We start from the raw sequence: 27,576 nt of genomic DNA on the forward strand, positions 1-27,576 counted from the left end.
GTGATAGGTTAAGCTTTGACAGTTTAGTGAGTAGTAGGTTATGGGAGATAGTGTTGAATGCCTTGGAGAGATCAAGTAGGATGGAAGATACAGTGAGACCAGAGTCGTCTCTAGCTTTATTCACAGTTTCAAGGAATGAAAGGAGGGCTGTCATAGTGCTATGATTAGGGCGGAAGCCGTGTTGATTAGAAGTTAGTAGGTTGTTGTCTAATAGATTGGGAAGGAGTTGTAGATGGATACATTTTTCTAGAATTTTTGAGATAGGAGAGAGGATGGTGATGGGCCTGAAGTTGGTAATGCTAGTATTATTTCCTCCTTTATGAAGGGGAATGATAAAGGCCTTTTTCCAGATTTGTGGAACATGACCTTCTTGGATAGAGCGGTTGATTAGGATGCTAATTGAGAGGGCGATGACATCTGCAGATATGCTGAGGAAGTGTGAGGGGATGTTATCGGTGGCATTGGTGCATGGTTTTAGTTTCTGCATTATATATTACAAATATTGTATATTACAAACCATGCTGACACAACTGTTGCTGCAAATGTTGTGCATCATTTATAATATATCTAGTCATTGTCAGTCAAACATTATATAGTTCATTCAAATCCTGCCTTCTTTTAAACCTCGTTCCTCCTCTACATGTATTGATCCCACAATTCCCATTTTTTCCTATGCGATTTGCTCCTACCCTTTTCTAAAGATCCCAGTTCCATTTGTTTTATCTCTGCTGCTTTTATCAGTACTTCTAGTAAAGTTGTTTTAGACTTAGATTTCCATTTTGTAGTAATTGTTTTTTGTTCCTCATTGAAAGGGTCTGTCACACTTTCATTCTTAAGAACTTCTTCACTAATATCCATGGTAAATAATACTGACTTGGATTAATTCAGCAAAAGAATGATTTATAAATATAAAGTAATACATTTCAAGCATGCTATATGATTCTTAATTGAAGTTATTAGTAAGCTGTCAGAATGTGCTCCACATTTTGCCCATATGTTCCACATTATGAGAGGTAGGGTCCTACAATTTGAACAGGGACGGTTGAGCACTATGGTGCATTTGGCTAGGGCTGTTGCAACTTCATTAACATCTGAAGTGCTTCTACACAAGATGATTTAGAATCTGCACATGCCGTTCGATTCTTGGCTGGAGTGCGGGGAGTGCCTTCTGTGTGGAGTCTGCATGTCCTCCCCGCGGTTGGGTGGGCATTCGAAAGACATGCGTAAATGGGCATGCCTTTGGTGAAGGTTGAACGTTGAGCTGGCACCTCTGCGTTTGTGAAAATCTACTGCCAATCATTAGCAGACCGGAGTTCCGCTGTGGCGACCCCTAACGGGGAAAAGCCGAAAGACCAACAACAACAACATGGACTATTGTAAACAGTGTCACAGAATGAAGACATGGTCTAGGGGCAGGGCAGGACTTGGCATGATGCTACTATAGGGAATACTGTAATTTTCCATCCCTCACAACTAATAATGCACTGATGGAAATCTACCTAGGTGTTATGAATTACTTGTCATATGAACACTCCCAAAGAAGATAGTATATTTGTGTAATATAATAGTGGATTTTTGAGGACTTGTCACTATAACAGTAAAGCTACCTACCCCTTTATCCATCTGAAGGATATTTGTGTTTTCTTTGTAACATTTTATTTTTTAAATTTTCCAGCTGTTGTTTATTATGATAGTTTGGTTTTATTGGATGTTGGCATTTATTAGCTACAAATGTATTTCCTTATTAGCTACAAATGTATTTCCTTAATTTTCTTAGTTAAAACGTAATTGGGACCCTTCTAGTCGGGACCCTTCTAGTTGAGTTGTATGTTTGTATTTGTAGATAACCTAAAGGAGGCACTGTATTCGGTGATGGGTCTGATGAGGGAAGAGTGGTAAGATAACTTCTTTGGATCTTGTAATTATTCTCTTGGAAATTAGGTGGGATGGATAGAAGGACTTCCTGACTATGGTGAAAACATGATTAAATGAGAGAGAGAGTTTTCCACACTAGTACCGAGGTCTCTTGCGACTGTGACTGTCTGAATAGGAGTACCACGTATGAGTACTACTTACAGTAAAGAGTCGATTATCTGAACTAATTGGGACCTAGGATAATTCGGATAATCAAACTGTTCAGGTAATCAAACATACATTGAACAGGATAAAAAAAACTTCTAAAATCTTGCTTTTTCTGCACACAGGGAATACACTTTTCAACTATTCAGTGATTCTAGTGGACAATAAATAATATTTTTCATACATGGGCAGCTACAAGCTCAAAAACACACACACAAATGAATATGTATAATGTTTACATATTCAGACTTTTATGATTTTTCTACCTGAAAACTTTGGAAGGCTGCATTCGGATAAGTGAAGTTCGGATAATTGACTCTCTACTGTATAACATATGAGGTGGGAGCAGCTTGTTTGTTGAATGCTTACTATGTTAAAATTTCTTTGCACTGAGCTTGAGTATGTTATGCATGCACCTTGTTGCTGCAGTTTAGAGTCAGTAGACTAGCAGATAGCCCAGCTTGCAGTCATTAGCAAAATTGTGCAACCACACTACTGGGATATTGTCCTGGATGGCTGTAAAATAAACGCCAAACAGGAGAGAAGTTATCCCAGTGGTACGCCATTAGTTACAACTGTAAAAAAGCCTTAGCCTGGTCAACTTAAGCAGAGTGTACATAATGATCACTGAGCACTGCCCATGTAACCTTTTCAAAGAAGTTTACTAGATCCAGGAACTAGGACCCACCCTTCACAAGATCAAACTGAGTGGAATCAACATAAGTTGCCTGCATAAATGAGTTTTGCTTTGATAAAGTCTATAGGTTTGCATTTAAGGCACAAGAGGCTAGTGGGCCACAAATTACCTGGGTCAGTTGATTGGCCACCCTGCTGCAGGGGAGATACATGGACTGTTCTAAGGCATCAGGCACAAACCCTGTTTATTACAGGTTTGGGTACTGCATACCTGACACTGATAAAAATGTAGCCTGGTATGTTATCTGGTCCCATTGGAGTATACTGTTTATTTGTATTGTAATAATGTTCATATTTCTTTAAATACCTCAACATTTAGTAATATAGGCATAATTGCATAGCCTCTTATGAACGCCCACAGCTGTGTGAAGCAAATTCTGCTGGCAATATGTGTCTTGCTTGATGTGTTATTGAGATATCATAAGCTGTTTATACAGCATTATAAAATTAATATTCATCGCCTTTATTTTAGCTTATAAAATCCAGTTTAAAGCATCAAACAGAATGAATGCCACTAAAGTAAAGATTAATTTATCTGAAATAGTTTGCTGTTTGAAGTTTTCTAGTAACACTGTTCCAGAGGTATGAATTTTTGAATTGTAAGGTGATAACTTCATTTTTTTAAAGGCTCAAACCACACCCACTGGGAGGTAAAACTACTCAATCAAAAGAGCTGTACTGGAGGTAGTGAGTTAAGCACTTCTGTTTTTATCAGTAATTTCAGTTGGTACAGTGATTTTGAATGATTTGCAGCCCTGGACTTCAATTTTCTAGATGGTATTTTTATAGAGTACCAAGTATAACAGTAATTCATATTCTACACCTTTTCTAGCAAATTGAGAGGATTTTTCTGTTTTGTCTGGTGTTTTTCTTCTTTCAGGTTTCCCCGTCCAGCATTAATTTTAAGTTTAGGAGTACTGTGTAAGCATTCTTAGAGCTTGTGATCCTGAAATGTCCAGTAGATGGTGCTGGTACCCACTTTGCGTTTATTGTATAACCACATCTGCTCATCTGTTTACATTTTATTCTGTTCCATCATATACATTTATATATTTTATATATATATATATATATATATATATATATATATATATAAATAAGAGAAAACATACCTGGTTCTGGTGTCTCTTCTGAGTGGAAGTAAGAGTTTTACGATGTCAAGTTGCCAGCTCGGTGCCCAGCCTTCCTCAGAAACACACACACCTAGGACCAATTTAGAATGTCCAGGCCACCTGCAGCATGTCTTGGGGATGTGGGAGGAAACCAGAGCACCCAGAGGAAACCCCCATGAACACAGGGAGGACATGCAGACAACGCAGAGAAGGCACCCTAGCTTAGAATCAAACCGGAGAACCTCTTGCTGTTAGGCGACAATGCTAACTGCTGCACCCACTGAAGTGAATTTAGTAGACCGCCTTTAATTAGACTTGTGAAGATTTATTGCGTTAGCTGTACGCCTTACCACAGAAATCAGAGCAGTCTGTTTCTGTAAATCATTTATTCACACAGGTTTTATTTACATGTTTAAAAGTGAGTATACAAACAGATCCTGAAGATACAATAAAAGAAAAAAAAGATGAATATAAGCTAATATAATGTCAGGACAATGAATTAATGTAGTGAATTAACTGCATTGCGAATCTTGAGAAATTCGGGTATTATAAGTGTTTATTTTTTCCTTAGATGATGCTGTATTTGTCGTTTCCTGTAACAGTCTTTTGGATCTCCAATCAAGCAGAATATTTTGAGGAGTATGTCATTAAACGAAAGGTAATGAAGTGTAATATGCACAGCACTTTATTGAGAAGTGTTATAAAAGTTGTGATGAAGTAATGCAGGTTAAATTCTGACCACATTTCTCTTCTCAATACAGTGGATCTGTTTTTTCTCCCTTTCATTCATAATCCTGCTGAACCTTCAGGTGACTGAATTTTATCTACGTTGCTCAAAATTCTGTATTTATAGACTGTTTTTCATAACTAAATTGTATCAACTAGATATTGTGTTGAGTGTTTTGCAGTGAGTTTTAACTAATAGCTTAGAAATTACATCTGTTCTGATGAGGCAGCCTGCCCTTCTACCAAGGTGTCCTGTGTTGGCTGTTGTGATGAAACTCAACCACACTGCTGAGAACCATTTCCCTTTCCCGTTATTTTCCACAGATGCTCCATCTGTTCAGATTGTTCAGATCTTCTTCAGTAAAGGTGGGGATGCCACTTTTGTGATGTTTTGACAGAAATGTTCTGAATTATGAATAAAAGCGTTTGGTGGTGGTTAAATGTAGTTTCCTTTCCTCCAGTCCTATGTTCCATGTTATGGACAAACAATTTTTCCTGTCAGTTTTCGGGAATGGGAACTTTTCCTCTGTTGCATAGTTGTGCTTAATATTCCTCCTTTCAGCAAGTTTCATAGCTGTTTTTGTCTGGACAAGGGGCCACATTGTTTAACGGTGATAATTTGCAAGGATTTCGACAGGTCTGTTCACAAAAGCAAAAAAGAAATCCTTCAAGGCCATCTGGTAGAGAAATACTTATCAGCTCACCCTGATTTAGGTGATCCCAGTTTTCCAAGTTTTCTCTCCTTCCAGATCTTGATCTTTTTCCACCACCTGCTGTAATAAGATTTAAAGGAGAGTTTCTCATTCTGTTTAATGGGACTTCAGACAGCTGCGGTACAACCTTTTACTAAATTACAGTTTAAGCTGTGGAATGTCTCTCTGGAACAGTAAAGTTTCCTGTAGTTGTGGTAGATTTGTAGGTCTTCATGATAGAGAAGTTCCTCCTTGCACACACTGAAGTTTTTACACTACTGTACCTGGCTTCATAACATTCCCCTTGCCAGTCTCTTCCTCGATTGTGACAGGGTAGCAGAGGACATTATGAGGTCTTGACTCAGGTTGTCAGGTGCTGTGTTTTAAGATTCCTTCATTTTCAGGGTATGAAAATCCGTTCTATTTATTTATTTATTTATTTAACATTTGTACCGGGATAGTCCAACTGGGTCAACAGAACCTGTTTTCAGCGGAGGCCCAGGACAAAAAGCTCTATGAACAGGTAATATAATAATAACATTCCTATCTTAGTCTCACTACATAAATTCAAAATAAAAGCAGACAAAATGTAGATGTATGTAAAACAAATTAAAGCATAACACTCATAATTAAGCATTTTGGCCTTTTACCCTCAACTACTTTCTCCTCTTCCATAGTGCCTTTATCATTTTTCTTGCCACCATTGGTCACCAGGTTGGTAGCCTATTCCTTCACTGTGAGCTGATTTCACTGATATTAGGCTTGTCCCATGTGGTGGCCTGAATGCCAGAGCTGCTGATGTCATTGCTCTTGTCATCTATGTCAGGCACCAGATTTTGGATGTCAGCATTTATGGTTTTAGCATCTTTCCTCATTTTCTGGCATTGATTCTGACTTTTGGGGCTTATTTGTATCATTGCTGAGTACCCCATGATGCATTTTGTTGCACCCCCAATGCTGGTACCTGTTCTTCCCTCAGATGCAAATAAAAATGTACGTAACATAACAATAGCTTTTTCAGCGGCTGGTACATCCTCATTGCGTCCTGCTTCTATGACATTGTTGGTGTTGAGCTTCACTTCTTCTCCCCCCCTTGCAAATTGTTTGTCCCTCAGCACTTCTGCTGAAGATCTGGAGAAACAAGGCAAACTTAGTACATGATGGGAAATAGGGAGGGTTCTCAGTAGCCTGGGAAAGTTCCTTTAACCATGTGGTCCTAATACCTGGAGTGTTAGTCTTGCATACTGTTATGGAGGATGGGCCTACCTGTTTCAAATTTATTATTATAGTAAGTACTTATTTACACTGACTTATGGCAAATTACTTCTAGCAAGCACGTTCCGTGGGGCCTCCCCTTTGTTTTGACCATGTGGGTTCCAAGTATTTAAGAAATGTGCCAATCCTTGTACCCGTTTGTTAATTTTGTTACAGTAGTTGGCTGCTTTGATTTGTCCTGCTTCAGGGGGTCTGAAAAGATTTTATTTGTGGTTGCAGCAATTTTAATTTATTAATTTATCGTTGTGCAGTATCTAGCAGTTTTAATGTTGTGCTTATTGGAAAAGGTTTTAAAATGTCCTCTGGAAAAATATTCATCACCATCTTTGGGCTGAGATAATTTACCTTTTTAAGAATTTACATTTTAGCTTTTATTATTCATTTAAAGTTGTTAAATATCATATAGTTTTCCTAAATGAAAACGGGGAGATGAATAACAATTGTCTTCTTTTGAGGATACTTCAGGTGCTCTTTTCTGTAAAAGAGAGAATCAGAGTGAGAGCCTGCTTTGGTCTTGGAATCTGACCATGTTACTGGGTCTATTTTGAAGTTTGTTGTTTAGACACATACTTATTTCACTAAATGTATCGTTATCTGGGGTGGATCTATTTTTTCCAGAGTCTGCAAACCCATTCCCAGGCTTCATCAGTTGAAATACACTCCTGATGTAATTTCCAGGACTAGCATTAAGGCAGGAATTTGGAGTATTAATAAGTTTCTTAGACCATTGGTCATAATCTCTGATCTTGGCCCTTTGCTTTTGGTTGCATGTCTTGTGTGTCACAAGTTGGCTTAATTTTCTGAATAGCTGCCAGTGCAGTCTCACCTCAGCTTTCCAAGACCATGGAGTCATTAGTCTGTCAAAGGGGCAGGCCTTTCACAGGTCAACATACTTGTGTTCCTGTTTTGCACGTTTTACCTAATGACTCTGATTCCCTGCTTAGTACACGAGGAGCTGCCTGAGCGCTTACTTGACAAACCAGTATCTGGATACCTCAGCACTGTTGTGCTTAACAGCTTTTAAGGTCTCCCAAAGTTCTGAGTTCTGCCCACCTAGCCACATAATCTGAGCTGCATGAGAGGCATTCAAGTAAATGTCTTTTATTGTTTCCGAGATAAGGGTGGATACGATTTTCTGTCAGCTATTACACTACAGGTTGGGAATTGATCCTGTTTGCTGCCATCTTATAATTATCCATTTCATTTTATATAAGATAAAAAATAGAAAAATGTCATTTAATATAAATTCAGTTTTGTTAATGTTCTGTTTCTGAACTGGACACGTTTGTATGTTTATTGCATACAGTTTTACCACCATTTGTTTTTGTGTGAGTTTTGTAGTGATACACCCACATATTCAGTTTTATTATTGCAGATCCAAGAAGCTTAATTTAAGTAGTTAAAAAGAGCTGACAGAATTTGTGCAGAGCAATGCTGTGAGACGTACTAGGATGAACTGTTATGAGTAGGGGGGTCATACAAAAACACAATATATGCATTTCAACATATTCTTTGCTTTGGAGGTGTCAAGATGCCTTGATGTTGTATGTTTTCTGGTGCTGCATTTACTCACTGCTCTTGGTTGATTGTATTTGAGCAGTTAGCAAGTGTGACATTATTCAAAGCATGTAGTCTCAGTGATGCTTTACCATGAAGTGGAATTCTTATAGAAAATGCAAGCTAAAGAACGTTAAAATACATGTCAGCAGACATTCCTGTTTGTAAGAAGTAGGTGGGTTTTTGGAAAAGTAAAGTGCTTAAGTGCCATGAGGCAATATTTTGTGTTTCTTTTTTCATTTAATTTCCGGGAATGTTTTGGCTAAAGAGTCTGTGTTTCTGAAGTTTGTGGTTTTGCACTTGGGATGCAGATATAGCCACGGTTTGTTTGTTTTTTAAACTTGATTTCACAAACACCATCTTGCATTCAGTGGTAGAAGTGTCCATGTTTTTTTAAAAAATTAGAGAACCGTATAAGATACCTGATCTTGGGATACAGTGCATCAGGCTGGAAGGGCTGTTTTAGATGGAAGAGTGAGACAAAGTCGGAAAATTTAGAACGAGCTGTAAAAACTGCAAGACAATTGTCTTCCTCTAATTCCTCTACTGACATACCTTCCCAACTTTGTGTGGTTAAAATACATAAAGTTCATTTATAACTGATCAGGCTGCATTAATTACTGGGTGCTGTTTGTTGCTTATCCATTGTGCATTTTCAGGTGCTAGTTTGTTAAATACCTAAAGCACTAAGTGTCTTGAGTTATTTATTTAAAAAAAATCAATAAGAATTTGAAATTTCTTTTTTTTTATATTGTTGTGTACTGTTTAAATATAGGTGTAGAATTTAGAGAACTGTTTGTTTTTCTACAGCAAAAATGTAAGAATAGGTGTACATTCTCACACTAAAGTAATACAGTTGTATAACAGCAGTAAAGGTGAGTATAATGCTCTGATTACCCACAGCTGGCTTTGTGCGGTCATTCAGAGCTCACCCTCATGAACAAGGCATTCCAGCTATGCGTAAAGCAAGCACTACCCACATCCAGCCTTGGGTGTAGTTGAAGCATAGATGAAACCAATACTTTAATTTGGGAGCTGATCGTGGTGACTTATAGGCTCATAGGTGTTTACTAGGCTAACAACCACAAGGGCCTTTTTAATTTGGGAGCTGATCGTGGTGACTTATAGGTTCATAGGTGTTTACTAGGCTAATGACCACAAGGGCCTTTTTAAGCCTAGGCATGCATCCCAAATCTTTGACTTGGTACTGTCTCTTTAACACAAGTATGCATCATATCTTTGCCTGTTGGAACACTTCCATGTCAGAGAACCAAGACGGTTGGACTGTTTTTGAAAAATGTTATATACTTCCATTGTGTGGACTGCCAGAGATATTAATAACCTAGCTCATGTGACTACTTGTCAATGTTCAGTATTAGTGAAGATTTGAGACACCTTGCAAAAATTGACAGACTAAAGGAAACTGTAAGGTACTATAGGTGTATAAAATAGCTTGCAGGTTTGGGGTCTGTAATTTTAAGTGCCCTGTGATTAAGTTGATGCCATGTCAAAGGGTGTTGTAACATGAATTATAGTTAAAAGGCATGCATAGATCTTGCACTATAGTTGGGTGAGGGCCAGGTAATCAGGGTCTAACTGCCTAAAGTGCAGTTGGTCCATATCATCGTTTCTTTGTGCTCATAGGGTAGTGTGTTAGGCACAGTGGGATTGCTGTTTGTATTTTCATTTAAAGATTTCCTAACAGTGGGGCCATCATCAGTAATCTCTAGGAATAAGACTGTAGGCATTAGGACTGCTCATTACTCATAACATTCCCAGTCATATCCGTCCCAACCTGCTCCTTTCTCCAGATCTCCATTGCCTTCTAATGGCCGCAGGCTGCTCATTGAGCTTTTTGTGCCACAGAATGCCCTTTTTGGAATTGTTTTTGCTTTGTTTAGCACTTTTCACATTGTAAATTACCCTTTCTTTTTTTTCTTCATCTTTTTTTTTTTTTTTTACATTGTTTCCCCTTTTGGGTCCCCTCTGGGCCTTGGCTCATTTCATTTTTCTAACTTAAAAATCTATCAGGTCTTAAAAATGTACAAAAATTCTTTGTGGCAAAAAATAGTTTTATATAGTTTCTGTGAATTTCTTCTGTTGAGTGCGGTTGTTAGATGTAGTGTTTTTTTTTTCTCTTTGGTTTGGGTTTGGCTTGACGTTTCACAGTTATAGAGTAAAGGTTTCACATCTATCCCTGCGGGGAGAAAGTCCTGTTGCAAGATAGTTGCATCCATTGTCAGTTTTGCTCAGGAGAAAGTCATTTGGAAAATCATTGTGACATTTGCAAGAATTTTATTCTTGCCACCCACTGACATTACAGAGAAGGGCTTAGTCTGTAATTGTGTATGCAGGCTACCACCAGGACTTTAGTATCAACTGACATTTCATTAATTCCAAGTTCTGGCCCATCTCTCAACCTAAGGGGATTTGGATGCTTTGTCCTTATCCTCACATGTTGTGCCTGATGTTGAGATGTGGCAGAAGTCTTTTTACCTTGATGGATCAAGACACTCTGTCCATATACTTCTTGTGAGCTTGGGTTATGGGAAGCCTGGTAAAGGCTTTCCATGTGCATAGGGGATAGGTATATTGTCTATTCCTATAGGTGCCCCTCCATCAGATCAGGTTCCTATAGTTCCTTTTTATATGCTGGTTGCTTCCTTGTTGGTAGGACCAATAGTGCTGGCTTTGGAGCCTTCTGTTTTGGCACCCATCGTGTTGGTGTTGGCTGACCCCAATGGGGTCAGATAGTTGACAATGGTGTCTTCGTTTTCTTCCTCAGTGTTGATATTTCCTGATTTGGGCAGTGTGATGCCAGGATTTCTGGCCTCATAGTTCAGTTGGTCCATAACACTAATTCTTGGCACATCGGGCTTTTGCTATTTGGACTGTTGTAGAAACCCACCCCTGCTGTTACGTAGGGCATCCCCCTTGGGGTGAACATTATCTGCTGCTTCTCCTATCATCCAACCTTCCAAGAATGGACAGCAGTGCCAAGGTTACTTGGAAGTCCATTTTTTCACTTGTCATTAAAAGATGTTCATTAGATCACTGCTACAGTAGCCTTAAGCAATATGGAATGTCCTGTCAAGCATGGGACTAGCTGGCTAAATTCCAAAGCTTTAGGGATTCTTCCACATTCCCTAGCCACTGTTATGTACAAGGAATGCAGAGTAAAGCCAGAGGATAATGCACCAAATGTCACAACTTTCATGCTGCTGAAGAGTGCACTTCTCTGCAGACTTCAATTGATTGTTAGCTAGTGCTCCAAGCTGGGCAAATTAATTCCCCATTGAAGATTGTTTTCCATGCAGTTACTTTATTAGAAAAGTGTTTTGTTCTTTTGATCAATTTATTTAGGGACATTTCTGCCCTTTTGAAAAGATTTACCTCTGTGCGTAGGTTTTATTGTTTGACTTCTCTGAGGGAATTCCTATGTAAAATTTTATTTTTCTTTGTAAAAATAAAATTTTTACTTCAGAAGTTTTTCTTTGGGGCTTATAATTTTTCCACCAAATGTTTACTTTTTTCTGTCCGAAATTGTAACCGACCTGTATCAGGAACACCGACCTTTTATCAAACACTCTTCTTGGCTGTAAGCTAACCCTGGTTCCCTGCATGGATTCCATAACGTTTTGGTCATTTTTAGTAACTTTTATGACTAACAGTGTACTGCTTATGTATTAGCTTGTTGTGAGGAGCTAGATGCAAGTGTATTTGGTGCTTTTCATTAAAAGATTTTCCTCAGTAACTACATTTTTTGACAGAAGGTACCACCAACTTTTCTTGGTTCCATTATCTGCTTGTGAGACTCCTTTCTAGGCTAGGACATGGTTCAGGGACCAGCTAAGGCTATTGACCCCTGAGCCTGAGTCACAAGAAGAATTGTCCCCGAGGCTCTGGTCTTTAATCTAGCTTCCTTCTTGTCTCAGCTGCTGATGGGGGCTATTTTGTGGCTCATCTTTTTCTCTTTGTCCCTCTGTTGCTCTTCCTTGTAATACCATCATGGATCGAAGGTCAGGCACATCCTATGTGGCTGTACCGTTGTCTTTGCTGGGGACAGGAGAACCATCCTTGGAGGCTTTGGGGAAGCTGCCAGGAGATAACTCCTTCATTGTACTGCACTGAGGAGCCTCTTCCCTGGGTAGGGACCATCTGCTGTGCTACTGCTTTTCTGGGAGATCTCCTTGGAAAAGAAGGCATAAGTCAAGCAGATAACTGGCTGGTTTGGCAAAATGATTGTTGAGAGGATTACAGTCTTTGAGTAAAGAAAGAATTTCTTCCCTGTCCGGTTCTGATTCACAGTCTGATGGATAGGATTTAGACCTGAGGCTCTTTCTCATATTCCCTAACTACATGGTGAAGATTCTGACTCTGAAGAGTGCCTTTCCTCAGATTCCCCTCCTGAAAAATGTGGTTTTCTAATATTGTTGCCAAAATGTGAACCTTTTTAAAGATATTCTAATCTGATAGAAGTATATTTTCTTCAACCTGTACCTGTTCCTTTTGTAGTGTCAGCTTTTGAGGATGCCTTTTAGCAGTCTGGACTTTTCTTGGTCGGCAGACATCTGCTCCTAAAAAAACACCTGATAAATTATAAAACTGCCTAGTCCCAAATTTTCTTCTCTAACCCTAGACCAGATCCTGCTGTAATTTTCTTGTCAAGGTCGGCTTGTGTTGAGCTTCTTTTAGAAGCTAGGCTTACCCCTTCTGACAAAACGGGAAAGGTTTTTGGATATGTTTATGAAAAAAGTTTAATCTTTCACCCTGGCCTTCAGAATTGTGAATTGTCAGGTACACTTAACTTTGCTGGCTTCTTATGATAACTTAAGGAATTTAATTGCTGATCTCCCTCTTGCATATACTAAGGTTTTTTTTATCTAAGTCTCTGGTAATCAAACCTTCTTTTAAATGTGCTTTTGATGCTGCTGATGTTGTTTCCAGAGCTACTGCTGTCTGTGTTAGCCGATTTTCTTGGTAGTCTCAAAATTTACGAGGGAATGTTATAACTAGCATTTTAAATGTTCCCTAGATAATTGTTATTTTGTCCTTCCTCTGCAGAGGCCTTTAAGAGATTTGTTGAAAGGGAAAATTTATTTCTGGGAGTTACCCAGATTTTTCAACTCTCCTTTCCAAAATACAACAGAAACGTTGCTTCCAGTTCAGGTTTCTCTTTCAGAAAGAAAAACAAGCATTCCCAATAAGGCTCAAGCAAACACAATTTCAGAAAAAAACAGTGGCAAGGAAGTTTAAAGAACAAACAAGACCTTCCCAGAGCCAGGGGCAACCTAAAAATTCAGACTGACTGACTGTATGACACCTCAGGATCCCCTCTCTCCCCACACTGGCAATCCCGTAAATATGTCCAAATGTTTAGGTCTTCACTTCTTCTGTGGTATCAGCTAACTTCAGGCAATTGGGTTTTAAAATCATTCTAAACGGTTACAACTGGCAGTGGGAATCCCTTCCTCAGTTTCAGGGGATGCCTCCTCATAACCAAACTGGCCTGTGCCCTGCTGTTCTGAATAGAATGCTGTCCCAAAAGGTGAAGTAACAGGTGCCTCTAGTGGGGGAAAAGGATTTTATTCAAGAATTTTTCTGTTGCTAAAGAGAGAAAAAAGGACTCGGAGACCTGTCTTAGACCTTTCTTTTCTAAACCTTCATATCTTAATTCCAAAATTCAAAATGCTTCCTCTGCAATCTCTGCTGCCACTCATCCCTCCTTTCAGTTTTCTTGTAACATTAGTTTTAAAAGATGCTTGCAATCACATTTCAGTCTACAGCAGTATATATATGTTACATATCCACCCAACCTATAAGACAGTTTACTTTCCCTTGGAATCTTAATTTTGCATTAGAAAAACTTAAACCATCTATTTTTGTACTTAACTTCAAATCAGCCTTGACAGTATCTTGGAAAACAGTATTACTTACTGTTCTTGCAGATGTCAAGGTAATGTCCGAGTTACAAGCTGTTATGGTGAGTCACCCATCTCAGTTTTTGCACAGATTGGGTAACCTTGAGACCAAATCCTTCCTTTATGCCTAAAGTACTTTTGTAGTGTACACTAGGTCAGGTTATCTATATCACTATTTTCTTTGAGGAGCAAAAAAAATAAATAAATAGAAAGAATTCTACTTTGGATGCCCACAGGAAGCTACTACATTGGCAAAACAAAGATCTTCAAGACTTCTGATCAATTTTTTGTCTCCTATGAAGGAAAGAAAAGGGGACAACCTCTCCAAACAGATAATTTCCAACTGGTTGTCCTTTGCTATTGTTTTTGGTTCCTCTCACCATAACAAGACACTTCCAGCCAAAGTCAGGGCCCACTCTACTTGGGCCCTGGCTACTTCTGTAGCTTTTAGGAAAGGGTGGACTCTAGAAATTTCCTAGAGGCAGCAACTTTATCATCTCTGCACATCTTTAGCAAGTACTACAAACTATATTCATTCTCTAGGTCTGTAGCAGGCTTTACTAGGACCGTTCTCCAAGGGGTCCTGGACTCTGTTCCAACTTTCTCCTTCCTTACTCAGTAAGCTATGGCTTTCTTCCCATATTGTGCAAAACTACAGCAGCCGTGATCTAATGAACATGGTACAGTTGTCCAAGTAAACTTGTCATAACAGAAGATCTTCTGACAGATCACTGTTGCAGTAGCTGCTCCTTCCCTTCATTCCCGTTTTTGCCATTCTTTATAATATAAAAAACAAAAAACCCAGATCATGACAGTCTGGCAGGGATGTAGCCTCCCTATTTTCTGAGGCAAAAAAATCTCTGACATTTTTGGTATGTTAGGTTCTGATTTTACTCTACATCCCACATACATACCAGTGACTACTGATCAGCTGGTCCAGTTCTTGGCAGACCATCCCATATTGTTTAAGGTTACTGCAGCAGTCATTACTGTTATAGGTTGGTACTAGGCTATCGGCCCTAGGGCCTGTACAAGCCTAGCCATAACAATTCCCTGGCTATTTCTTCCCACACTATTTACTTCCCTGGACCCCTGTCTAGCAGGGCAACTGACGTGATCTCTGGGGTGAATTTTCTTTCTCTCATCAAATCATCAAGGTTCCTTTTGAAGAGGGCCAAAGAGGTGCTCTGCTTGACATGTATGGGCAGTCTATTCCAGAGTCTGGGGAGTCTCTGGGTCACGAACCTATCATTCCAACACATTTTGTTTATTGTGATGGCAAGGTTTAGATCCCTGGAGCATGTGGCTCTAAGGGATTGGGATTTCTTTGTGTAGCATGTCCAACAGCTGTGGGTTTGACATGGCCTTGTATGTTAAACAGAGATCTCCTCGGAGTAGACTATATGCAACAGAGTATAGCTGGAGTTTTTAAGGTGGTCAGCATAGGGCATCAGCTTTAGGCCTGAGATTCTTTTAGTGATTTCTGCGGCCTTTCCATTTGTTGCAGATGTCTTGAGAGGTACATACCAAATGGGACGTTGTATTCTTTAATGGGTCTAATGAGGGAGGAGTACAGTGGGACAATGACCTCCTTTTTTCTGGATGAAAAGCCGTTGGTGATGAGGTGTGCCACATAGAAGGATTTCCTGACTGTTGTGGCGATGTGGTTATTGAAGGTGAGACCACTATCCACCTGTGTCCCTAAGTCTCTTATCACACTTTCAGTAAGTTTACTTACACAACTGTATTTTCTTAATCTTCCTCATTTGACACCCCTCCCAGATCACTGAGGGAAGGTCAGAGCAAAATGAAGCACCTTGAATCCCTAGATCTGAACTTGTTGGGGCTGCTCCTAACACAGACATTTCAGTCTCAAAGAAACCATTTACGGTTTTGCATCACCACAGGGAGAATGTGTTTGGTCATCGACCCCCCCCCCCCCCCAGCCAGACATGTTATCTTTGCAGCTGTTATTAAAAAGACTTCTGCTCAAGAGTCCTGTGGTTCATCTGCCTGACAAGGAATCTCGGATGAGCAGCAATGTTGGGAAATGCATTTATGTACCTTTGTCCTTTTCTATGAGGCACTTTTATCTGGCCCATGTGTTGTTCTCCCAAAACATTACTAAAGAAATGACCTTCCCCTTAGAGTGGTTGTGTCATGGACTTGCTAAGGAGAAACTCTTGTCTAAGTTGATTGTGCTGTTGACCCTGGCTAACCTTTCATGCAAATGGCCATCAGTATGATAGAATGAGGTTGCCAGCTTTCCCAGTCTATTTGGATGCAGTCCTGATTTCAAACTCTTTGTCCTGCTTTTCCAAACAGCTATGTGTGAGACATTAAATGTCCCAGTTTTCAAGCACTTTCTGTATTATGTGCCAAAGACTGTGGAACTATATGAGCTTGAGTACCTAAAATATTCAGAAACCTCTCCACTCCGTGGCTCTACATCCAGATTTCTCACACTAGCACTGTTGAATTCATTCTTGCTAATATCATTTTATAATTTCATTTGTAACTATCTCAAGCACACAGGCCATTTGGAACATCACACTCTTTTGCTTGAAAAACCCATGCACCCATTTATTCATTCACGCCCACAGTCCATGTATGCATTCAGTCACTCACTAGAAGCCAGGCAACGTGACTAGGGTCAATAAATAAATAAATTGTAAAAAGTAGCTAAAATACCATATTTTTGTTTTTCAGCTTGCTTGTTTTGTAGCAAACTTGTCTTGTATTATCTATTTGATTATCTTTAAGGGATTGCATACATGCTGTGGTGACTTTATGTGGTACAGTAGAAGTAAGTGGATTCATAAGCAAAGACAATAAATAGGGTGGTAAGCAGAAAGAAAGAAAGGAGAATGGCCAGCTGTAGCTGAAAATATCTGTCAAAAGTAGAGGTAGACATTGCAGATATCTTCATTTCAAACAAATCGTTTGCCAGGCGTAAGAGCTGAAATATGGTGTTAAGTGTTACATAGCAAGTGACTTGTTTTGGAAGTGTTTGATGCTATTTTATAATCATTCTCAGGACTTGTTTGGAAAGGCATGATTTTTATAACCATTCTCAGATCCTATGAGTGTCATGTTCTTCCTGTTCATAACAGGAAACAGTAGGGAGATGGAAGCTGAAATTGTTTGTAGTTCTGGAACAGTTGGAAAGCACGTGTGAAATGTAGGAAATATTTACTATGGACTGCTAGCGTGCAAGAATTGTGCAGAAGGGGACAGGAGAACTATGTTAAAATCATCCAACAAATGCACACAATAGCAAACACTCCAACAGCAACCCAGTGGTGTTAAATAAATACTGTAGAGGCAAATAACATCCACCACCACTCTGCGAGGAAACTGATAACTTTGATCAAAGTAATGTTAAAAATATGACAAAGTAAGTGCTTTTGCAACTGCCTTTTGCTTCTTCAGACCATTCAAAAATACATCAAATACACAGTCTTATATAGTTAAAACAGTTATAAAACATTCAATCATTATTAAACAGCAGTTAAAAATCAACTGTGCATAACTAATAATCTCTGTAAACCATTTAACCAGTCATTTAAAACTTCGAAGTCTATCATTTGGAAGTGGTCACATAGAACATATTAACCAATCAACAAACTACAATACAATTGGCTAGATCATCCACTAGTTAGCTCCCATTGGTAAAGCAACTAGCCAGTGAGATACGGCTCTGCCTTATGAAATAGAGATTGTGAAATGAAACAATGCAATTCCAATGACGTTTAATAAAAGTCATTATAAGAATCAAACTAAAACACCTATTATAGCCTACTATACATGCGATCATACACATAACAATCACACCTAACCAAGTAAAAAATAAAAATATGCATAAAAATCATTGGAACGATAGATCGTCCAACAAGCTACAATGATGGATCGTTTCCAAATCATTGCTATTGCTCGTTGTTCCTTCTGTGATTGGAGGTTAACAAAGTGCAGCATTGTGGACAATGCCTGTGAAGGCCGCACTAACACATGCTGCTGTGCAAATGTCTATGCTGCCCTTAGGATTATAATGTGAGGCAGGTTCCTGTACGCCAGAAAATCTTGGTGTTCAAAATAGATGACTACCACAGTTGATCTTTATAATTTTATGCATTTCTGAGGCACTCCACCATATCTGGTTTAGCATTGTTGACAGTCATTTGTATGTCATTGTGTAGTGGCAATGCATACTGCTCTGTTTCTCAAGTTTTGGGTCTCTGAATCACTTCCTCCTTGCACTTTGCCACTATCACACTATTTTGCATAATGATGTGCGTCGTTTGTTTCTGAAGACATGTTCCAGAAAATGAACCAGTGATATACTTCTGCTTCATATTTTATAGATTGCCTGATTTTTTTTTTTTTTTTTTTTTTTTTTTTTTTTTTTTTAGTAAAATCAAGATTGTTAAAAATTGTGATGTAGAATTTGTGTATGTTTTTAGGTATCTTGGCATTGAAGTGTACACAGTGATACTGTTATGTGTAACACTGAGAGAGAAATCAGTGGCTCTACAAACAACTGCACCAGGAGCCTAAATCCACATCAAGAAATAAACAAAACTCACTGGATGGATAGATTTCTCACTCAATGTATTCCCTACCTGTGGAATAAATTACCACTCCAGATGAAAACGAATTACTATGTTGACTACTTTTAAGGCTAGTCTTGATGATTGGAAGGTTGGACACAAATTTATACCAGGTTTATCATATACACAGTCCTCCTGGATTTGGGAGGTGAGCTCTATGAAGGGCTTATAAACAAAGACAAAAACTTTTATAGGTTTGTCTAATTAAAGGTGAGCATGGCTAGACATCTTATGGTCCTTGTGATTAGATTCCTAGTATTGTTTCTATGTTCCTAAACAAGAACATCAAATTTGTTTGTGATTTGTTAGAAATGGTCTTAAGAAGTACTTTTTTTTTTTTTTTAACAGCAAATTTTGTAGTCTGCTATAATCAGTTGATTAGTGTGGCAGGTGTGGCTCTGATGGCCCCAGCATATGTTAATTTAGTTCCTGCTAAGTAGGAGCATGCACAGTTATACTCGTATACTTTGCTTGATAAAATTTAAACATAGAGACCCTTGACTGATTTTTATTTTCTGTTTGGGCAGATACTGAACATGAGTTATGTTTTTTTATCATTAAAACATTGTATTATTCTTGCCATTTCATTAAAAATTAGTACGCAGGGCCAAGAAGAAGCAGGTGCCAAGTTGGAAGCAATCTCCTTTGTCTGAACAAGCAAATAAGGTCACTGGTGAAATCCTCTAAGACTAACTTGGAGTCCAGATTGGCCACATCCACTAAGAACAATCATAAGGCCTTCTTCACATACGTCAGCAGTCTCAAAGAATACACCCAAATTTGCTCTGAACTGGTGGTCAAGAGCATCACATACACAAACCATAGATATAGCAAACCTGCTGGCAGACAGATTCAGTGAAAACTTCATCCCCGTCCCCCCATCAGTAAACATCCCCACCACCTGCCCCCCTCCCCTCATCACTAGGTAGCAGGTCTTTAATGCCCTCTCAAAGGCAAAATATACAGCCTCTATGGGACCTAACAACATCCCTGGTTGCATCCTGCATGAACTCAGGAATGAGCTCTCAGCACCATTAGGCACCCTGTTCAACCAAAGTCTGAGCACCTGCTTTGTCCCAATCGAATGGAGGTCAGCCACTGTCATCCCTGTACACAAAGGTGGAGTGTCCACTGACCCAGGCAATTATAGGCCCATCAGCCTAACTAGTCTGATCTGCCAGGGCATGGAATGCATTATCATGGACCTTATAAACAAGGACATTGGCAACTTCCAAACACTTGACCCTGCACAGTTTGTTTTTTTGTCATAGGGAGATCATGCCTGTTAAACTTGGGCAACTTCTTCAAAACAGTTACCAAAGCCATTGACGAGGAGAAGACAGTGCACACCACCTACCTTGACCTAGCCAAAGCCTTCAACAATATTCCCCATTTGGGCATAATAGATAAACTCTCCCAGCTAGGGATCAATCCGTATGTTACCAGATGTGTAGCCAACTGGCTCACTGATAGAACCCACTCAGTCAAAATAGGGGAAGCCACCTCTAGTAGTAGACCCATAATGATACTTTTCTGAAGTGCAAGCCAAAATCAATGGTCTGTGGCTGACCAAGTTTGCAGAGGACTGCAAGCTGGGCACTGTCTTAAATTCCCCTAGTGATGTGAACATCCTCCAGGAGGGCCTTAACCAAGCTAATGACTGGTGCCAGAAGCATGGCCTCAAACTGAATGCCAAGAAATGCATCATTTTTCCCTTTCTGGAAAATGGAATCCCCACTAATTATCACATTAATAACAACGTACTAAGCACGCAGTCAGTCATGAGGGACTTGGGCTCCCAGGTTGATAGCAACCTGACCTGTGACCACCACATTGCCTCCGTTGTAGGGAAGGATTTCTACATAGCCCATCTCATAAGTAAGGGTATTTCATCCAGGAACTAGAAGGTCGTAACATCCCTGTACTCCTCCCTTATCAGATCCATTATCGAGTAGCCCCTTTCGACATTTACCTTGCCAGGCATGTGCAGCAGCTGGGGAGACCACAGAGGTTCCAGACTGGAAAATCCAGCTATACAGATAGACTAAAAGCCCTGTCCCTCTACTCAGTCTCGTACAGACTACTTGGAGTTGACCTGTGTCTGGCATACAAGGTCATCTCAGACCCAGCCTTGATGGAGTTGCTGCATATCTATAAGACAAACTCCACTCGCACAACCTGCACGCAAGGCCTCAACCTGGTCTCTGACATTAATAGAACTTGGTGGGATAGATTTGTGTCTCAAATAGACTTCCTCTCCATGTCAAGCAGAGTACCTCACTAGCCCTCTTTAAGAGGAACCTGGATGATTGGATGGGAAATGGAAAATACACCCCTGGGATCACATCTGTGTCCCTGCTGGACAGGGGAAACTGGTGCTGACTTTTTGGGAACATGGGCAAAATTCTTGTCTAAGCTTATAAGGGCTCTCCAGGCCAGTAGCCTAGTATCATCTTGTGAACCTATAAATGAGACAGAAATAGTATTGCCTACTGATACGTTCATAAAAGCATGAATAGCAGTACAGATGGATTGAGCTAATGCATTTGTAATAAATGACCGAAAATTAAGTTCATATCTACGTTTTAAAAGTGGGCATCTGTGATAAGAAAAGTAGAATGTTGTGAAAGGTCAAGCAATAAGGTTAACTAAATTAACTTCTGATTACTAATTAATTGGAATACCTTATGCATATATTTTACTGTCCATATTTACAGTTTGTCAGGAAGTAAGATGTTAGAAATACAAGGTTTTTGCATATTGTTCGGACTAATGACAATGTAAATTGTGTAACATAAAGGTACTAATGTTTAGTAGCTTTATATTTGCATATTCCATTGATACTGTGGAAAAGAAAATTACTGATTATTTGAAATTTGTTTTGGGAAATAAATAATTTGTTGATGTTACTGGTGGAAGAACTGTTTTTGCAAATTCTAGATCTTAAAACAAAAATATTTTGTAAAAACAGCAAACTGAGACTTGAATTTTTGGGAAAGTTTGTACTTTGAAATTTATTTTATAAAATGTATAATTATTAATGAAGGTTATTTATTTCTTGTGAGTGAATTTAATATATCCTTTGGCAGTAACGTTCTCTTAGCATGCAGCCTCACTGTGATTCTGTGTCTTGTCCTACACAAGTTTTTTATATGGGTAAAACCACTAGAAGGCTGTTGCAGTATGTGTATGAACACTTTTCTAGGCAGTTAAGAACAAAACCACAAACAGTGCTCTCTCTCTGCATGGTGTTACATGTACTAACTTAAAGAAGTTTACTTTTTGGTTATTGGATTTGATTCCTAATGACTGTAGAAAGGGTGACTTTGAAAGTTTGGTAGACTAAAACTAATTTAGCAGATTAAATGAAACAATTGTGCCAATTATGGACGGACAAAAGTACATGTTTGTTACGATTGAAAACCCTGAAATAAGTAGAGGTTGTTTATCATCACTTTTCATTGTGTTTTTAGTACAGGTTTCATCTACTTCATACAGAATCGTATTACTTTTTTGAAAGTCAAAAAAAAAAGATTAATTGGTGAATTCTGTGTCACATGGTCAGGATTCAGTTTGAATATAAATTGTTTAAATACTTGTTTATACTTGACTTTTAAGAAGATTTATTCACTGGTAGATGAAATCACTTAATTTTGTGAACAGACTACGTTTTGATGAACTTGTGTATCTGAGTATTCCTAACCATGTTGTCATGTTCCTTGCAATTTTTCTTTAAGGAGAATTCCTGTAACGGTATTGATGAAGTACAGTTGTGCAAGTAAACTTACCATGACCGTAGATATTCATATGATCACTGATGCAGTAGCCTTAGCAGCATGGGTTATACCTTGGACAGAATGTGAAATAGCCAGGCAGCTTACAAAGATTCAGAGGCATCTTCAAGACTCCCAAACCATTATTGAGCTCAAGCTGAGCTGAAGGAAGAGAGTGGTTTGGATGCCAAGCCATTCAGACCTTTCATGCCAACTGAGAGAGAGGGAGGCTACAGCCCAGAAAAGGTCAATGCAAGCAAACTAAAGTTAAAGACCCTCATCCTGGCAACAAAAACATACAAAAATAAGGGGCCTAGAGGGAGGGAGAGGCAACTGCAACAATGATCTTAAGAACTTGTACTGTTATGGTAAGTTTACTTACAACGTGGTACTGTGTTCATCATATTGATTACTCCTGCACTAGCCTTAACTAAATGGGTAGACTACAATAGCTTAGACTGACTTTGAGGATGAAATGTGCTCTTGAAGAATAGCCCTAGCAAAGCCTGTTGTAGACCTGGAAAAGGAATCTAGTTTGTAGTGTTTTGTCAAGTTATGCACAGGGAAACCAAGTTGCTGCTTCTAGAGTATGTGTAGAATCCATCCCTTTCCAAAAAGCCACAGATGAAGCCAAGGCACTGATACAATGAGCTTTAACATTGCATTTAATTGCCTTGTTGTGGTGGGCATAACAATAGGTAATAACATGAGAGAATTATTTGATAATAGTTCTGCTTTGACAGTTATTTCTTCCTACTTTCTCAGGAAGTGAAAGTACAGTTGTGTAAAATCATAACAGTAGATGTCCTCCTCTTCAGTGTTGCAGTATTCTTGAAAGAAGCAATGTCCCGTTCTGGGCAGCCTGTCACTTGGCCAATATTGAAAAGCTTGAAAAGGATCTGGTTTGCTTTTTACAGCGTGTTTATGCTTCTCACACACAATGTAGGGCATAAAAGGGATGTACAGATGCAACTACCCCAAACTGAATTGCACCAGGAGAGAACAGTCCTCATAGGACAAAGGAGTCCATGCATATACAGAAGGAAAAAAATACAAAATAAAGAAGAGGGGGAGCAAATACTGCAACTGTGAAGAGAAGGACATCTACCATTATGGTAAAAGTTTACACAACTGTACTATATTGCTCTATATCATCGTTGCAGTATTCGTGAAAGGAGGGATAAAAAAGCTAAAAAAACAGAATGGGATGTGGAAGGTTGAAAAGAGCCTTCTGCAGACCCACATAAAGTGGTTTCAGCAAAACCTTCTCTGGCCCTAGAAACCGTATCAGAAACCATATCCAACTTATAATGCTTAGTAAAGGTATGAACTGAAGACCAAATAACAGCTTCAAGGATGGAATTGGTGTCAAATCCCTTGAAGAAGACACCAGAAGAGGCAACAGCCCTAGTGGAATGAGCTCTAACAGAAGTAGACAGATTTGCCATGAAAAGAATAACAAAAAGAAATTGCGTTAGATATCCAGGAGGAGATGGGTTTGGCTGTTTGTAAGAAAACCAAAGACCTGGGATGAAAGGAAACAAAAAGCTGATCGGAATTACGAATAGTCCTAGTTTTCTCCAAATAGTACCCGAGCTGTCTGTGCAAATCCAAGGTATGTAGGAGCCTCTCAGCAGACTGAGGAAAAGGGAAAAAAGAAGGGAATTGTACTGACTGATTTAAGGACAACTCATTTACCAGCTTGGGCATAAAAGAAGGATTAGTACAAAAGGACATCTGTCCCTGTGAAAAAAACAAAAAAGGAGGAATGGCCATAAGGGCCTGGAGCTCAGAAACCCTCCGAACAGAAGTAAGAGCCAGCAGCAAAACAGTCTTCCAAGTACAATGCTGTAAAAAGCAGAAACTGCAGGCTTAAAAGGAGCCCGACTCAATTTTTCCAAAACAAAATTAAGCTTCCAAGGAGGAAGAATGTTTCCTGGAGGTCTAATATGAAGGATGACTTTAAGAAATTGTTTGACCTCAAAATGAGAAGTCAAAGGAGGAGCAAAGGGCAGGCAAGCAGAAATGGCTGACAAATGGGCCTTCACAGAAGAATAGGCCAAGCCAGACTGGAGAAACCTGCATAAATAAGAGATGACCAGAGGGACCTACACTGAAAAAGGGTCCTGTTACGAGCTTGGCACCAGACCAGAACACTCTTCCATTTGGACATATAAAATTTTCCGGTTGAGGGTTTTCTTGCCTCCTGTAAAATCCTGAGCAAGTCCTTAGAAAAGAGGTGCCAGAAAGTGATCAAAACCCTAGCACCCACAATGTCCGTTGCAGAGTAGATAAGTTGGGATGGATGAGAGACCCTTGTTCTGTGTGAGGAGATCCAACTGGTGGGGTAACTTGTGATGATTGCTCCTGGCCAGATGCATTAAGAGGAAGGAAACAGTGCAGTCACAGCTAATAGAGAGTCACTAGCAAGATGTTTGAGGAGTCCAGCTGAATTTTTTGCAGGACTCATGGAAAAAGAGGAAGAAAAAGGTAAGCATAAAGAAACCTCCCCTTCCATGGAAAAGATAGGGCATCTGTTTTCCAGGCTAGATTGCATAGCACTCTGGAACAGAAGAGCAGAAGCTGCCTCTTCAGACCGGAGGCAAAAATATCTACCTAAGGAATACCCCACTGATGGACAATGTCCAGAAACACATCTTTGTGAAGCTTCAATTCTTGAGCTTGTATTTTGGACCTGCTCAGAGTGTCTGCCACAGGACTGTGCTCTGAAGGAACGTATACTGCCTGAAGAATTGACTGATGACTGAGAGCCACTTCCCAAGCCTGAAATGCCATCCTGCAGAGAAGGTAAGACTTCATGTCCCCTGTTCGTTGACATATCACATCACTGTAGAATCAGAACTCTCATCTCTTTGATGCTGATATAGTCTGATTGCTGATGGGGAGGCCAAAGACCCTGAACTTTCTGATGACCAGGAAATGCCCCCCACCCCATGTCCAAGGTATCAGTGAACAGCTCTTGAGAAGGGACTGAATGCTGAAAGGACCAGCCTGGGGTTCCACCACTCAAATTCCTTTTTGAGACAGGGAAAGATAGGTCAGATAGTGACAATGCTGCAACCAAACTGACTTGAGGTACCATTGAAGCTTTCGCATATGCAGTCTAGCAAGAGGAAGCATCAGAATAGAAGAGGAACAGGTTATTTATGACACCAGTCATAATATTTACATTAATGAAATGGACATATGGAGAAGATATCTTGATGACTGTTGGTTGGTGTGGAGGGCAGATGTAGAATTCCTCATGGAATTTTTGGAATTTCTGAATGGCAATGCATGGGGGGTTTTAATTCAAATTGACTTATTCCAGATCTGAAATAACATTTTTTAATGTCCTAGTTAAAAGAACAGATTTGGACACTCTAGAGAGTGAAATAATTAGGAAATTTCCTCAATTTAACACCTTACTACATGCGACAAGTTTCCACCCCCAACATGTCATCAAGAATATCCCCAAGTCACAATTTCTCCGTGTCAAAAGGATTTGTTCTAGTTCTTCCACATACAACCTATATAGAAAAGATCTAGTATACAGGTTTAAAAGTAGGGGTTATCAAGGAGGTGACATCATTAGGGCCAACCGATTGGTGAACCAGCAGGATAGATCTGAGTTGTTATCATATCGTGTTTGAGATTCTAAACAACCGCAAAGACTCGGATTAGTTACCACATATGGTAGAAAAACGGTTGGGTTTATGAACATCATTGGTAACCACTGGCATTTGTTATGGTCAGATGAGGTCCTGAATAGCTATACAGGTGATCGGTGTTACTATTCATTTCGTAAAGGGCGGTCTTTGGGTTCCTTATTTAGTCATTACAAGAGAGTTTATGACAAGGGTTTGCGGCAAACCACTCAACTTAATCTATTTGTTCAATCTATTTTGGGTTGCTTTCCATGTGGTCATTGTATTTATTGCCCTAGGGTGTTAAAATCCCAGACTTTTTCTTCACATAACTGTCCACAAGTTTATAATATTTATTTTTTTGCTAATTGTAGCACTTCACGGGTTATCTATTTGGCTCAGTGTAATTGTCGAGCATTTTATGTTGGACAAACCTCCCGTCCTTTTAAGTTAAGGATAGGAGAACACTTGAGTGATATAAAAAATAAAAAGGGCTCTAGCTCTTTGTATAAGCATATTTCCAAACATCCCACGGGTAATTTTAGTTTTATGGTTATTGATCATATCAGGTTTCAGTACAAACAATCCCAGTCTTTGCATGAAAAGCTCACCAACAAAGAAAAAATGTGGATCATCAAATTGGAGGCTCTTTTTTCCCCTGGATTGAATGATCAATTTTGAAGTATGTTCATTAAAATGATGTTCATAGGTTCATAGGTTCATACTAGGCTATCTGCCCGAGGGCATTTACAAGCCTAGCCCATCGTTTTGTGGCTTACGCCACCCCTTTAGTATGGGGAACTATACCCATTATTTTGCTGTGCCTCTGTCTAGCAGTGACACTGAGGTAATCCCTGGGGTATATCTGCGATCTCCCATCCATTGGTCAAGATTTCTCTTGAACAAGGCCAGCGAGGTGCTCTGCCTCACATGTACCGGGATTTTGTTCCACAGCATAGGGAGTCTTTGGGTGATGAATCTATCCCTCCAGCATGTCCTATTAATAGCCGTGTCGAGGTTTAAGTCTCCCGCCCTTGTGGCTCTGATGGATCTAGATTTTTTGAGGTGAAGCATATTCATCAAATCTGGTTTGACATGGCCTTGTATGTTAGGCAAAGGTCACCTCTGAGCAAGCGGTGGCGACTGAATAGAGCTGGAGTTCTTTCAGTCGGGCAGCATAGGACAGATTTTTGAGACCCTTTATCCTTTTGGTGAGGAACTTTGTGGCCTCTCCAGCTGCTGCAAGTGTCGGGTCAGATACATTCCGAATGGGGCATTGTACTCAATCATTGGTCTGATGAGTGATGAGTAAAGGGAGACTATGACCTCCCTTGATCTAGATGAGAATCCCTTCATGATAAGGTGGGCAATGTAGAAGGTCTTCCTGACTACTTTAGCTACATGGGTGTCGAACGACAGACTACTATCAACCTGGGTCCCCAGGTCCCTGATAACTTCTTCTGTGGTCAGTGGATTGCCACCTATTTGGTA

At 39.5% G+C, this 27,576-nt stretch overlaps 1 protein-coding gene across 1 annotated transcript in view; it reads left to right on the forward strand.

Moving 5' to 3' along the window:
* Window positions 1-27,576, forward strand: part of LOC122805765 (protein PET100 homolog, mitochondrial) — a 273,886-nt gene that overhangs the window by 59,773 nt on the left and 186,537 nt on the right. The window contains exon 2 of the mRNA XM_044076036.1: window positions 4,459-4,545. Coding sequence (XP_043931971.1) covers window positions 4,459-4,545 — 87 coding nt within the window. The remainder of the gene's footprint in view (window positions 1-4,458; window positions 4,546-27,576) is intronic.

This window comes from Protopterus annectens, chromosome 1.part1 (assembly GCF_019279795.1).
Source record: "Protopterus annectens isolate FY-2018-M chromosome 1.part1, PAN1.0, whole genome shotgun sequence".
In the NCBI taxonomy this organism is placed as follows: domain Eukaryota; kingdom Metazoa; phylum Chordata; order Ceratodontiformes; family Protopteridae; genus Protopterus; species Protopterus annectens.